The sequence below is a fragment of the Myotis myotis genome, unplaced genomic scaffold (genome assembly GCF_014108235.1).
Source record: "Myotis myotis isolate mMyoMyo1 unplaced genomic scaffold, mMyoMyo1.p scaffold_m19_p_50, whole genome shotgun sequence".
NCBI classification, from domain to species: domain Eukaryota; kingdom Metazoa; phylum Chordata; class Mammalia; order Chiroptera; family Vespertilionidae; genus Myotis; species Myotis myotis.
The window spans coordinates 725,836-740,342 of record NW_023416358.1 but is presented as its reverse complement, the minus strand read 5'-3'; the positions used below and the strand labels follow the sequence as shown (position 1 = coordinate 740,342).

The 14,507-nt window shown below is 63.3% G+C and overlaps 1 protein-coding gene across 1 annotated transcript; it reads right to left on the bottom strand.

Moving 5' to 3' along the window:
• Positions 1 to 385: 385 nt before the first annotated feature.
• On the bottom strand, positions 386 to 11,165 carry AKAP17A (A-kinase anchoring protein 17A). The gene is made up of 5 exons (XM_036311128.1): positions 11,093 to 11,165; positions 7,187 to 7,968; positions 6,321 to 6,469; positions 2,484 to 2,724; positions 386 to 1,458 (listed from the first exon to the last, which is right to left on the bottom strand). Exons 2-5 carry the CDS (start codon positions 7,946 to 7,948, stop codon positions 529 to 531), a joined length of 2,082 nt encoding a protein of 693 aa, XP_036167021.1. The 5' UTR covers positions 7,949 to 7,968; positions 11,093 to 11,165; the 3' UTR covers positions 386 to 528.
• Positions 11,166 to 14,507: the final 3,342 nt, after the last annotated feature.

Sequence of the window (14,507 nt, the reverse complement as noted above, 5' to 3'; positions counted from 1 at the left end):
CCGAGCCGGACTCCCCGCGTCCAGTGACTTCCCGGCCAAAGTCACCGGCTTTCGCTGTCCCGGCCGCGGCGCTGCCCAGCGTGAACATCACGGAAACAAAAGCGAACACCAGCGGGCGAGGCTTTCTCTTTCCGCGCCGGAGCCCTGGCGTCCCCACGGTGACCGCTCGCCCCGGCCCTGCCCGTGGGGTGGGTCAGCGTGGCGCACAGTGGCCGGGTGGGGGTCAGGGCCGCGCTGGGAGGATGGGCTTCTGCCTGCCGCCCGTCCCGTGGGGTCAGCGTGGCGCACGGTGGCGCGGATCGTCCCCGCAGGCACGGCCTGGCCGGGCGGGCGCTGTCCATCCAAGTCTTCAGGGGACTCGGGCTGACGGTCCGGGGGGTCCACGGCCGCCTGTCGTGGGTGAAGGGGCTCCCGACACCGCCCTCGTCCCCAGAGGCTCCTGGGACGCGGTTCCGAGGCAGCGGGAGGAGCGGGAGGCTCCGTGGGCCCCGATCTCCCGGGGCCGGACCGGGCAGGCCTCGCCCGGCATTACCTGTCCCAGCTGCTGCGGTGCCGGCCCGGGGACCGGGGGGAGCCCGAGCGGGACCTCTGGCTGCGGCGGTGGCGGCTGCGCTTCCGGCCGGAGCTGCCCCTGCGGTCGCGGCTCCGCTCGCGGTGGCCGGAGCGGTCTTTGCTGCGGGACTTGCGTGCGCGCGCGTGGGCGGGGCTGGCGCTGCGCCGGTGCGGGCTGCCGTCCTGGTGCGAGCGCTTCTTGTGGGACCGGCGCTCCTTGCGCGGCCGCCCGTCCTCCCGGCTGCCCGCGCGCCGCGACCCGCTGCGCTCCTCCCGGGGGCGCCGGTCCTCCCCGCCCGGGTCCCCGCGGGCGCGGCCCTCGCCCGCGCTGGGCTCGCGGTTGCACTTGTCCAGCTCCGACAGGGCGTCCTTGCGCGGCTCGCAGGCGGCGGGCGGGCCCTTGGGCTGCTGGTTGTTGTCGGGGATGCAGGCGAGCACGGCCGGGCACCGCTTCTCCTTCTCCGGGGAGGCGCTGTCGGGGGCGGCCGGGCGCGGGGGCGGCGGGTCCCGGCCGGGGGCGTCCTCGCCGGCGTTCCCGTTCATGCTCCGGGGCGGGGCCTCCGCCTCGGGCCGCCGCGGGCCCTCCCTCGCGGCTCCGGGGAGCAGCTGGGCGGCGGCGCTCACGCAGCCGGCGGACACGGACTGCAGGATGTCCAGCATGGGCTGCAGCAGGTCGGCGGGCGCCACGCCCAGCTCGTCGGGCGCCTGTGGGTCGTCCGCCTTCCGGCTCAGCAGGATGCTCAGCAGGCGCTGGCGCAGCTGCCGCTCCTTGCGCTGCAGGCCGAGCGCGCGCTCCTTCTCCTCCTCCACGCGCCGCAGCTCCGCCTCCTGCAGCCGCCGCCGCTCCTCCAGCTGCTGCCGCCGCAGGTCCTGCTCCCGCTGCTCCTGCTCCTGCAGCTTCGCCGCCTGCGGGGAGAGGGGCGCCTCAGCGGGGCCCGCACCCGCCCCACGCGCGGGGCGGCGTGGGGCTCGCAGACCCCCGAGGCCTGGGGTGCCGGCGCGACACCCGTCCCCGCCACACCCGGCGGTCATGCGTCCGCCGGGGCGAGCTGCACACCCCACGGCAAAGCTGCTCGGCACGGCCCGGGCGGGCGGGCGTCTCGGGGTGGCCCAGGCCCCCGCGCGCGCGCTCGCCGCAACCGGGAGCTGGCGACGCAGACACAGGCCGCCCAGGCCGCGGGTCGCGCCGGGCCTGGCTGGGTCCGTGTCTTCAATATTCACCATGAAATAAGGACCGAGCCGCCACAGCCTCAGCGCGCCTGCCATTGTCCTTCCCGGGGCCTTAACACTGTAATTAGACAACAGGTTAGGGGGTCGCCCGTGCCAGGCGGACGGGGCGCGGCTGCCTGGGCTCGCCTGTGCGTCTGCGGCCGGAGGGGCCCAGCTCCGGGGTGACGGGGCCTCCAGGAGGCGCGCGGAGGCTCTGGGCCTGAGGCTCGTCCCGTCCACGACACCGGCACCGGCACCGGCACCGGCAAGACCTCCCGACCCAGCTCTGGAGGATGGAGGGGCGGCCAGGCTCCGCGATCCATTCCCTGGGAACCTGGCTCAGGCCTCGGCCGCCCGGGGTGCTGGCCTGGAGGGTCAGGGCGAGGCCTGGTGGCCTGACAGGTGGACGCTGTGCACCGGACAGCACTGCCCGGGGGGCCGAGGGCTGCGTGCCCACTGCTCCCGTCCCGGGGCTCATGTGCCCCTGGGTCTGGCCGCCCCCAGGCCGCTGGCCTGCACCCAGGAGGCCGGAACGGGGAGACACGACTCAGAGCTGCCCCAGCTCCCAAGTCTGGAACCGAAGGAGGCAGGAACCCACACGCCAGGCGGGGTCACCCTCGGTGGGAGCCCGTTCCTCCTGCCGGGGGGCCCACCAGGCCCGGGGGAGTGTGGCACCGGCGCGAGCGCCCAGAGGCCCCCAGGCGGACGGACCCGGCGGGTACCTTGGCGCGGCCCAGCAGCTCGGTGAGCAGCCGCAGGGACTGCAGGTTGCGCTGGGCCAGCAGCAGCCGCCGCTCCTCCAGCCGGACCTTCTCCTGCAGCTGCCGCTGCTCCTCCGCCTGCAGCTTCTCCAGCTTCTTCTGGCTGCGGCGCTGCTCCCGGTCCCGCTGCCTCTGCTCCCGCCGCCGCAGCTTCTCCTCCCGCTTGCGCTCCCGCTCCATCTCCTCCAGCTCCTTCTGCTTCCTGTGCGGACGGACGGACGGACACGCGGGGCCGTCGGGCAGGGCCGGGCAGGCGGGCACCCGGCTCGACCGGGGGCTGCTCTAAGCAGGGGCCTGGGGTGCAGGCTCCATCCACAGCCGCGGCCCAACCAACGGATGTCTCCCTCCTTCATCTGTGTCTCTCTCACGCTCCCCTCCCGTCCTCTCTCCCTAAAGTCAATGGGAAAATGTCCTCAGTGAAGATTCACAAAAAACAAAAAGCCAGTGGGAACGGCAGGTGCTCATGCGATTCACCCTGTCAGCTCTTCACCCCAAACCCCTCGCAGCCCAGGGACCCTTCACCCCAAATCCCTCGCAGCCCAGGGACCCTTCACCCCAAATCCCTCGCAGCCCAGGGACCCTTCACCCCAAATCCCTCGCAGTCCAGGGACCCTTCACCCCAAATCCCTCGCAGCCCAGGGACCCTTCACCCCAAATCCCTCGCAGCCAGGGACCCGGGAGGCAGCTCACGCACAGGTGGGGTCCCTCAGGGACAGTCTGTCTGGCTACGTGAGACCGAAACCTGGAGCCCTGCAGAGGGAGCCACGGGCTGACATCATGAAGGTGTCGGCTGAACAAGACACATCTGTGCAGGTGGGGAGCCCCCAACAGGGCGGGGACAGGCTCCCACCTCGAAAGGAAGGTCCCCTAAAATGCCAGAGCACTCCCGGAGGGACACATCCCCCATCCCGGGCTCCCAGGGGGACACATCCCCCATCCCGGGCTCCCAGGGGGACTCATCCCCATCCCAGGCTCCCAGGGGGACTCATTCCCCATCCCGGGCTCCCAGGGGGACACATCCCCCATCCCGGGGTCCCAGGGGGACACATCCCCCATCCCGGGCTCCCAGGGGGACTCATCCCCCATCCCGGGCTCCCAGGGGGACACATCCCCCATCCCGGGCTCCCAGGGGGACACATCCCCCATCCCGGGCTCCCAGGGGGACACATCCCCCATCCCGGGCTCCCAGGGGGACTCATCCCCCATCCCGGGCTCCCAGGGGGACACATCCCCCATCCCGGGCTCCCAGGGGGACACATCCCCCATCCCGGGCTCCCAGGGGGACTCATTCCCCATCTTGGGCTCAGAGGCTGCCTGGCACCCGGAGAGGAGGAAGGAAACCCCGCTGTACACAGCCGCAAGGAACGTTCTGGAAGCCTTCCAGAGGGGAAATACGGAACGCCCAGGACCACGCACCATAGGGTCCCGTCCGTATGAGGTTCTAGCAAACCCACAATGACAGGAAGCCGGGGACACTCGCTGGGGGGGGGAGGGGGGGCGGGGTGCCCTGAGGCACCAGAACCTGTGTCTCAGGGAAATCCTGGGAGGCTCCCTGGAGGCAGCGACTTTTTTCTGAAATAAAATCCACTGCCAAACAGCGCAGCTCCACCAAGCTTTGGGCAGAGGGAATCCCTGCCATGAGCACCCAATGCGACCAGCACGGCCTGCGACCCCCGGGAAGCCCGGGGCCCCTGCACAGCACCCGCCTCCGCTCCTCAGCTCTGAGATGATCACACGGTCGGGGCCACGGTGACAAGACCGAGGTGCTCCAGGCGGACAGGGCACGGGGCCCCCGGGAGCTGCCCTGAGGGGAACAGGGAGGCCCCCGGGAGCTGCCGTGAGGGGAACAGCTCGGGGTGAGGGCGTGGGAGCCAGACCCCTGAAGACCAGGAAGGAGCCGGGCAGAGTGGGGCGCGCCCAGGCCTCCCTCGCACTCAAGGCCCAGGACTGGAGCCGCGGTCACCGGCCCGGAGCTCAGGGGGACCCCCGCCCAGGGCCTGTCCCTGCCGGGGGCGCGGGGGCGAGTGGGGTCCGAGCCACAGAGCCGGCAGTGGGCCCTCCGCACGGCCCGGGCGCCGGAGGAACGTCCGAGGCCCCGGCAGGAGGAAGGCCCGGCCCCGCTCCAACCACAGGCCCGGCCCAGGTCCGGCCCGACGCCCAGAGCGGGAGCCGCAGGTGCTGCCTGTTCCCATTAACCGCAGCTCCCACACCCGTGACGCGGGCAGACGCGGGCGCCCGGGGCTCTGCCGGACAGGACAGGGCCATCCTGGCCGGACCACAGCCCTGGGCCGGACTGAGCACCCCCCGTCCCCCTCCCCCCCTCCCCCCTCCCCCCCGCAGGAAGCACAGGCCTTTCCCGCCCGCAGGCCCAGCACTGCCGGGGCCTGAACCTCTGTCCTCACCCCCCCCCCCGCCGCCCCCCTCCCCCCCCAGTCTGCATCTGACCCCAAGGCCCGAGCAGCTTTCCAGACGCCGGGTCGGGTCACGCGGGAGGACAGCACACGCGGGGTCACCGCGGGGTCACGGGGACACAGCTGGGCGGCCTCCTCAGGCCGAGCCCAGCGCTGACGCTCGACCCAGGGAGCGCCCGCCTCCGCCCCCCCCCCACCCCCGGGCGGGACCCACCAGGGACAGGGCGAGCGCCCGCACGGCTCTGTGTGCGACGCCGGGCTCCCGGCTCAGGGCCTCTCCTACCCCCCCCCCTCCGCCCGCCCGGCCCCCAGCGTGGGGCTCAAGGACAGAGGCTGCGTCTGCACCACGAGCCTGGACGGGGCTCCACGGAGAGACAAGCGGGCAGGCTGGTCGGGAAGGAACCCCCCCCCCCCCGCCCCCCCCCCCCCCGTCAGAGACAGACCCGCACACACAGGCCACGGGCTCCGCCCAACAGGCAGCGGCGGGGACGGGAGACGCAGACTCTGCTCCCCCAGAGCCGGGAGAGCGAGGCTCGCGGTGTTTACGTCACAGCAGCACAGCCGCGGGTGAACCGGCCGAGGAGGCCCCGGCGGCTCCGGCCCCGAGGGAACGGGCAGGTCCCCCCGGAGCACGATTCGCCCTGAAACCGGCCACTGCCCCCTCGCCTCGCCCTCCTGCTGTTTCCGGCCTGAGCTCTGGGGCAGGACCAGGCGCGCACTTTGCACCGAGGCCCCAGCAGCCGCGGTGCCCGAGCGCACGGACGCCGGCCTGCACGCACAGAGGCAGCCCCTCCCGCCTGCACGCACACGGACACCCGCCTGCACGCACAGAGGCAGCCCGCCCACCTTCACGCACACGGACGCCCACCTGCACGCACAGAGGCAGCCCGCCCACCTTCACGCACACGGACGCCCACCTGCACGCACAGAGGCAGCCCGCCCACCTTCACGCACACGGACGCCCGCCCGCCCGCACAGACGCAGCCCGCCCGCCTTCACGCACACGGACGCCCGCCTTCACGCACACGGACGCCCGCCCGCACAGACGCAGCCCGCCCACCTTCACGCACACGGACGCCCGCCTTCACGCACACGGACGCCCGCCCGCCCGCACAGAGGCAGCCCGCCCACCTTCACGCACACGGACGCCCACCTGCACGCACACGGACGCCCGCCCGCCCGCACAGACGCAGCCCGCCCGCCTTCACGCACACGGACGCCCGCCCGCACGCACAGACGCAGCCCGCCCACCTTCACGCACACGGACGCCCGCCCGCACGCACAGACGCACAGACGCAGCCCGCCCACCTTCACGCACACGGACGCCCGCCTTCACGCACACGGACGCCCGCCCGCACGCACAGACGCACGGACGCAGCCCGCCCACCTCTCCTCCGCCCGCTGCCGCTCCTCCGCCTCCTTCTCCCGCCGCTTCTGCTCCTCCCGCTGCTGCTCCAGCTCCTGCAGCTTCTGCCGCTCCAGCTGCCGCTTCCGGATGGAGGCGTCGCTCAGGTGTTTGGTCGAATCGAAGGAGACCTGCGGGGAGCGCGCGTCAGGGGGAGAGACCGCGGCCCGGGCCCCCGTGCGGGGGGGGCGTGGCCCTGCAGGCAGGTGCACCCCCCTTCCGACCGCCAGATGGACGGGGCCCTCTCCACGCGGGAGCGCCCCACCGGGATCGGGCCGGAACCCCAGGGTCTGGCTCCGGATGAGCCCCAACCACGACGCCCCCGTCCAGTGGGGGAGGACGAACTCGCCCGAGCCGATCCCCTGCCTTCCCCTCGCCGAGCGGTAGGACGCCGCCCCGGGCCCAGCGCGTGGCTCAGGGGTTGAGCATCGTCCAAAAGGCGGCCGGTTCGATTCCCGGTCAGGGCACAGGCTGGGGTGCGGCTCCATCCCCAGTGGGGGGCGCGCAGGAGGCGGCCGGTCCGTGATTCTCTCTCATCATTAACGTATCTCTCTCTCTCCCTCTCCCTTCCTCTTTGAAATCAAGAAAGATTAAAAAAAAAAAATTGCTCCTTTTACGAGACAATTTTCTCCTCCTGCCCCCGGGGCCCACCATCCCGCTGACCACGCCCAGGACCCGCCCCTCCACCTCCCCCCCTGCACCCCCCCAGGCCGGTGCCCACGGTTACGGGGTGCAGGCGTGCAGGCGGCGGATTCTGCACAATTCCCAGCGGAGACTGCCCGTCTCTCTGCGCCTGAACCCGGACTCCGCGGCCCAGACCGTGCAGGCCCCGGCGGGAGGCCGCCCACCTTGATGTTGCAGGCCACCGCCTTGCCGTCCTCGCCCTTGAACATGAGCTTCATGCCGCGCAGCGCGCTCATGGCCTGGATGAAGCCGGCGTACTCGCTGTACTGCACGTAGGCCTCGAAGTTGAGGTGGCCCCCGAAGCTGAAGGTGTGGAAGTTGCGCCCCGTCATCTCCTCGCGGTAGGGGTCCAGCATGGGGATGTCCACGTTGCGGATCGCCCCGAACTTCTCGAACACGCGGACCAGCACGTCCTCGCTGGGCTTCTCGGCGCCGGCCTCCCGCCGCGCGAACCACTTGCAGGGCAGCCCCTCCAGGTGGATGGTGTCGGGCCGCTCGCCCGGCAGCGTCTCGTTCATGTCCTTGGCGTCGCGGAAGAAGGAGTCCCAGTCGTGGCGGGTGGGGAAGTCGATCTTGAACTCGGCGGCCCGCACCTTGAGGATGTCGGAGAAGCCGCTGAGCTTGATGGTCTTGCCGTCCAGGCGGGCCAGGAAGGCCTTGACCATGCTGCGGTTCTCCACCTCGCCCTCGAAGCGGATGAAGTCCATGGTGCTCTTGGAGATGCGCAGCGTGGAGAACTGGTGGTGCTGCACCATGCCCTTCAGCCGCTCCATCACCTCCCAGTTGGAGATGGACTTGCCCGGCTGCTTCAGCTGCGGGAGGGCCACGCTGATGGTCATCTTGGTGATGGGCTTCAGGTAGAGGCCGTACGCCGGGCACAGCTCCACCGCCTCCGACGTGTCGTGCACGATGGTGGCCGCGGCCATAGCCGCCCGGGACCTGGGGCCTGAGACGGACGAGGTGGTCAGTTTTCTGTGTGTGTGTTTTTAAATATATTTTTATTGATTGCAGAGAGGAAGGGAGAGGGAGGGTGAGAGGAACATCCATGATGAGAGAGCCAAACTGGTGTGGCTCAGTGGATAGAGCGTTGTCCTGCGGACTCAAGGGTCCCGGGTCCGATTCCGGCCAAGGGCATGGACCTGGGTTGCGGGCACATCCCCAGTGGGGTGTGTGCAGGAGGCAGCTGATCCATGTTTCTCTCTCACCGATGTTTCTAACTCTCTATGCCTCTCCCTTCCGCTCTGTGAAAAACCAATAAAATATATTTTTTAAAAAAAATGATGAGAGAGAAGCATGGACCGGCTGCCTCCTGCGCAGCCCACACTGGGGATCCAGCCTGCAACCTGGGCATGTGCCCTTGACCGGGAATCGAACCCAGGACCCTTCAGTCCGCAGCCCATGCTCTATCCACTGAGCCACACTGGCGAGGGCCACAGCGGTCAGCTCGGGAGGCTGGGGAGGAGAACCAAGACCGCTTCTCCAGCGTGTCCGAGGAAGGGGTGTGGCCCTCAGCAAGGGCCCTCAGCGCTGAGATGGCTCTTGTCGCCAGGAAAGGGACAAACAGACCTGCACTGCTACTGAAAACAGCCCAGCGTCTGCGCCTCCATCCGCACCGACCTGGGCGTGAGACCCGCCTCGCTCCCTGGAAGGTGCTGGAAGCCAGCTGGAGAAGGGACTCAGCTGGGCCCTGGGCCCCGGCCCCTGGGAGGGTGTGGCAGGCGGCCGCCTGGCGTTGGCATGGATGAAACAGAAGTTTCCTGCTGATAAACCACCTCTCGCCCCGGCCGGTTTGGCTCAGCCGGTAAGAGCGTCGGCCGGAGCCGTGGACGGAAGGGTCCCGGGTTCTATTCCCGCCAAGGGTCCAGGGTCAAAGGCATGTACCCTGGTTGCAGACTCGATGCCCAGCCCTGGTCGGGGGCCTGCGGGAGGCAACCCATCGATGTCTCTCTGTCTCTTCCCCTCCCTCCCACTCTCTCTAAAGATCAACGGGAAGATATCCTCGGTGAGGATTAACCAAAAGAAAAAAAAAAAAAAAAAGCCCTGGCCAGTGTGGCTCAGTGGATAGAGCGTCCGCCTGCGGACTGAAGGGTCCTGGGTTCGAATCCAGTCAAGGGCACAGGCCCGGGTTGTGGGTTCAACCCCCAGTAGGGGGCGCGCGGGAGGCAGCCGGTCCGTGATTCTCTCTCATCAGGGATGTGTCTCTCTTCTCCCCTGTCCCTTCTGCTCTGAAATCAATAAAAACATTTAAAAACAACAAAATGCAGAAAAGAAACACACAAGCTCTCTCTGGCCCAGGTTCCCGGCTGGGCCCCTCCTCCCACCCGCTGGGGGCGCCCTCCCCGCGGGTCGGAGCTCCTGGGGCCCAAGTGTCCCCGGACAGCTGGTGGGGGGTCCCCCATCTGCCCACCGCCCGTGGCCGGGACAGGTCCCGAGGCGCCAGCCCTGGGACGCAGGTGGAGGGCGAGGCCCATCAGGAGTCGAGCAGAATAGGGGTGCAAGTGGGGGTGCAGAGTGGGGGTCTGAGGGACCCCAGGCCTCCCCGCGGGGCGCCCCACAGGACCCCCCACAGGACCCGGCGCTTGGCACCACCCTGTCTCCCTAGCAGCCCTTGGCCCTGCCCCCCACCCCCTGGCGCCCCTGGAAGCCCAGTCCCCGGGCGCCTCCCTAATGCCTCTGCCCCCCTCATCGCGCCCCGCCATCTGGGCCCTGGTTCCCCCCATAACCCCTAGGACCCGCTTCTCCAGACCGTGAGGTCCTGGCCCCGCCTCCTGCAGCTAACGCTGCCCCGCGGTCTCCATGGCAACCCACACGCAGGCCCCCGCCGGCCAGGTCAGCGCTGATCCCCCCAAACCCCCACCCCTGACCCTCCAGAACCTCCGCCTCTGCCTCCGTGACCCCCGAACCCAGGCTCCCCGACTGCCCAGGATCCCGGGGTCACCCAGGCCCCCAAGACTCTCGGAACCTCCTAAACCCCCCTAAACCCTCAGACCCCCCTAAACCCTCAGACCCTCAGTAACCCCTGAACCCCCAGTACCCCCTGAACCCCCCAGACCCTCAGTATCCCCAAAACCCCCTTAAACCCTCAGTACCCCCCAAACCCCCCACACCCCTAAACCCCCCTAAACCCTCAGTACTCCCTGAACCCCCCTAAACTCTCAGTACCCTGAACCCCCAGGCCCTCAGTATCCCCAAAACCCTCAGTACCCCCCAAACCCCCAGTACCCTTAAACCACCCTAAACCCTCAGTACCCCATGAACCCCCAGACCCTCAGTATCTCCAAAACCCCCCTAAACCCTCAATACCCCCCAAACCCCCAGTACCCCTAAACCACCCTAAACCCTCAGTACCCCCCAAACCCCCAGATCCTCAGTATCCCCAAAAGCCCCCTAAACCCTCAGTACCCCCCAAACCCCCAGTACCCTTAAACCACCCTAAACCCTCAGTAACCCCTAATCCCCCAGACCCTCTGTACCCCTTAATCCCCCCATGCCCTCAGTAACCCCTAAACCCCCCTAAACCCTCAGCACCCCCTTAATCTCCGACCCTCAGTCCCTGCGGCCCAAGACTCTCAGCACCCCGGCCCCTCAAGATCCTAAACACCCCCAAGCCCGCCCAGGCCCTCGGTAACCACGGCCGCCCTGACCCCGGCCCCCCCAGACCCTCAGTACCCCCTGAACCCCAAGACCCTCAGGACCCGGACGCCAGTCATTGAGGCCCCGACCGCCCTCGGACCCCGGACCCCAAAGACCCAGAACCCCGACACCCACAGCCCTCGGACCCCGGGACCCCGAGGCCCCGCCCCTTCCGGACTCGCCGCCCCGGCCCGGCCCCGACCCCGACCCGCCGCCCGGTGACCCCACGACCCCTTCCGGCCCGACCCGCCGCCCGGAGACCCCACGACCCCTTCCGGCCCCGACCCGCCGCCCGGAGACCCCACGACCCCTTCCGGCCCCGACCCGCCGCCCGGTGACCCCCGCCCCTTCCGGCCCCGCAGCCCCCGGCCCCGACCCGCCGCCCGGTGACCCCCGCCCCGGCCGGCCCGCGGAGGAAGCGGGTGCGGGCGCCTCACCGGCCTGGCGCTCCGCCTGCGTCCCCCGCCGCCGCGCCCTGGTCCCCGCCGCCGCCTCCGCCGCCGCGGCCTCCCGCCCCGAGCCGCCACCGTCCGCCGGAAGTGCCCCCGACGGAACGCCGCGGCCCGCCCCCGGTGACGCACTTCCGCTTCCGGCGCCCGGGCCGGCGGAAGCGGCCGCGCGGCGGCTCCAGGTTGCGCCTCGCGGTCCCGGCCCCGCCCCCAGAGGCGGGACTTCCGGCGGGGGCCGGGGGGGTAGGGGCGGGCTGGACCCGGGTCCGCACTGCGCCTGCGCAAATCGCTGCCTCCCTCCCCTCCCCCTCCATCTCCCTGCGACCCGATCCACCTGCCGGCCAGGTGGGCGCGCGTCCGCGCTACGTGGCGTTTGCGCCTGAATTACTGTGATAATCACCTATAAGATAGCAATGCACATTAATTATACATTATTCACTATCTAACCATTCATTCATTATTGTACTACGTAGACATCCTAGAGAATAAACCTATGCAATTGAATTATAAATATTTAATTATAAATATTTATGAATGTATATACTACATAATACAGCTATGCCATTTAATTGTAAATATTTAATTATCAATGTTTATTACTATAAACCCTAGATCATATAGCTATGCCCCTTAATTAGGACTATTTAATTATAATATACATCCTAGATCATATACCTATGCAATTGAATTATAAATATTTAATTATAAATGCTTATCACTATACATCCTAGATAATACAGCTATGCAAGTGAATTATAAATATTTATTAATAAATGCTTATTACTATACATCCTAGATAATGTAGCTATGCAATTTAGTTATAAATATTTAATTATGGGTATTTATTACTATACATCCTAGAGAATATACCTATGCAATTTAATTAGGAATATTTAATTATGAATATTTATTACTATACATCCTAGAGAATATACCTATGCAATTTAGTTATAAATATTTAATTATGGATATTTATTACTATACATCCTAGATCATATACCTATGCAATTTAATTAGGAATATTTAATTATGAATATTTATTACTATACATCCTAGATCATATAGCTATGCCACTTAATTAGGAATATTTAATTATGAATAGTTATTACTATACATCCTAGGTCATATACCTACCTATGCAATTGAATTATAAGTATTTAATTATAAATGCTTATCACTGTATGTCCTAGATAGTATAGCTATGCAATTTAATTAAAAATATTTAATTATGAATATTTATTACTATACATCCTAGATCATATAGCTATGCCATTTAATTAGGAATATTTAATTATAAATGCTTATTCCTATACATCCTAGATAATACATATATGCAATTGAATTATAAATATTTATTAATAAATGGTTATTACTATACATCCTAGATCAAACACCTATGCAATTTAACTAGGAATATTTAATTATAAATGCTTATTGCTATATATCCTAGATAATACAGCTATGCAATTTAGTTAGGAATATTTAATTATGAATATTTATTACTATACATCCTAGGTCATATAGCTATGCCATTTCATTAGGACTATTAATTACAAATAATTACAGGCAGCTGATCGATGTTTCTCTCTCATCGCTGTTTCTAACTCTCTATCCCTCTCCCTTCCTCTCTAAAAAAAAAATCAATAAAATATATATTTAAAAAAAATAAAATAAAATAATATAGTCATGTTTTGTGTATCATGGGCATTTGCATCAATGTTTACTGTGTTCAGAGAGAAGACCGCCCGGAAAGTGTGGCTCAGGGGTTGAGCATCGACCGACGAACCAGGAGGTCAGGGTTTGATTCCGGGTCAAGGGCACAGGCCCGGGTTGTGGGCTCCATCCCTAGTGTGGGGCGTGCAGGAGGCGGCCGGTCCATGATTCTCTCTCATCATTGACTAGAGGCCCGGTGCACGAATTCCTGCACACGTGGGGTCCCTCGGCCTGGCCTGTGGGATCGGGCGGAACCGGCTCTCTGACATCCCATGAGGGGTCCCGGATGGCGAGAGGGCGCAGGCCAGACCGAGGGACCCCACGGGTGCACCATCGGGGCGAGGAGGGGCCGCGGGAGGGCTCCAGGGCGTGTCCAGCCTTCTCGCTCAGTCCCTATCAGGGGGACCCAGCAGCAAGCTCACCTAGTGGTCGGAGCATCTGCCCCTGGTGGTCAGTGCACGTCACAGCGACTGGTCGACCCATCGATTGTCTGCCCCCTGGTGGTCAGTGCACGTCATAGCGACTGGTAGACCAGTTGGCTGTCTGCCCCTTTTTTCATATTTTTATATTTCATATTTTTAATTGATTTCAGAGACAGGAAGAGACAGAGAGAGAGAGAGAGAGAGAGAGAGAGAGAGAGAGAGAGAGAGAGAGAAGACGTCAATGGCCCTAGCCAGTTTGGCTCAGTGGGTAGAGCGTCAGCCTGCGGACCAAAGGGTCCCGGGTTCGATTCCGGTCAAGGGCACGTACCCCCGTTGCAGGCTCCTCCCCTGGTCTGGGCGCGTGAATAGGAATCGACCAATCGATGCGACAGAAACGTGTTTCTCTGTCTGTCTTTCCCTCTTCCTTCCGCTCTCCCTAAAAATCAGCGGGAAAATATCCTCAGGTGAGGATTAACCAAAACAAATGAACAAGAATAAGATAAATCCAACGATTAAAAAGGCCAAAAGGTGGCGGTACGGGGAGTCCACCCCATTGATGTATCAGACCAGGATCAGATGTGAGTAAGGATAGATTAGATAGATAGATAGATAGATAGATAGATAGATAGATAGATAGATAGAAAAATAGATTTGATAGACAGATGATAGGTAATAGATAGATAGATAGATAGATAGATAGATGATGGACAGACAGACAAATAGACACATAGATAGATAGATAGATAGATAGATAGATAGATAGATAGATAATATATACATTGATAGGTGATAGAAGGTGGATAGGTGATAGAAGGCAGGTAGATGATGGATATATAGACAGATAGATGGATGGATACATTGATAGTTATATGACAGAAGGTAGAAGGTAGGTAGATAGATGATTGATGATAGATAGATAGATAGATAGATAGATATCCCCTGTTCCATTGATGGTTACATGTATCAGACCCAGATCAGATGTGAGTAAGGCTGTTGGTCCATCGATGATAAAAAGTGTATCAGACCATGATCAGATGTGAGTAAGGATAGATAGATAGATAGATAGATAGATAGATAGATAGATAGATAATACAAGGTAGGTAGATGATGATGATGATAGATAGATAGGTAGATTGATTGATAGATATATGATAGAAGGTAGAAAGTAGATAGATAGATGATAGATAGATAGATAGATAGATAGATAGATAGATAGATAGATTCATAGATAGATATCCCCTGTTCCATTGATGGTAACATGTATCAGA

Excerpts from the sequence above, each read along its gene's own strand:
- AKAP17A (XM_036311128.1), bottom strand. The coding sequence starts at position 7,948 with ATGGCCGCGGCCACCATCGTGCACGACACGTCGGAGGCGGTGGAGCTG. Across the intron at positions 6,470-7,186 it reads CGGTGGCCTGCAACATCAAG|GTCTCCTTCGATTCGACCAA; the intron begins GTGGGCGGCCTC and ends CGCTCCCCGCAG. Across the intron at positions 1,459-2,483 it reads AGCTGCTGGGCCGCGCCAAG|GCGGCGAAGCTGCAGGAGCA; the intron begins GTACCCGCCGGG and ends CTCTCCCCGCAG.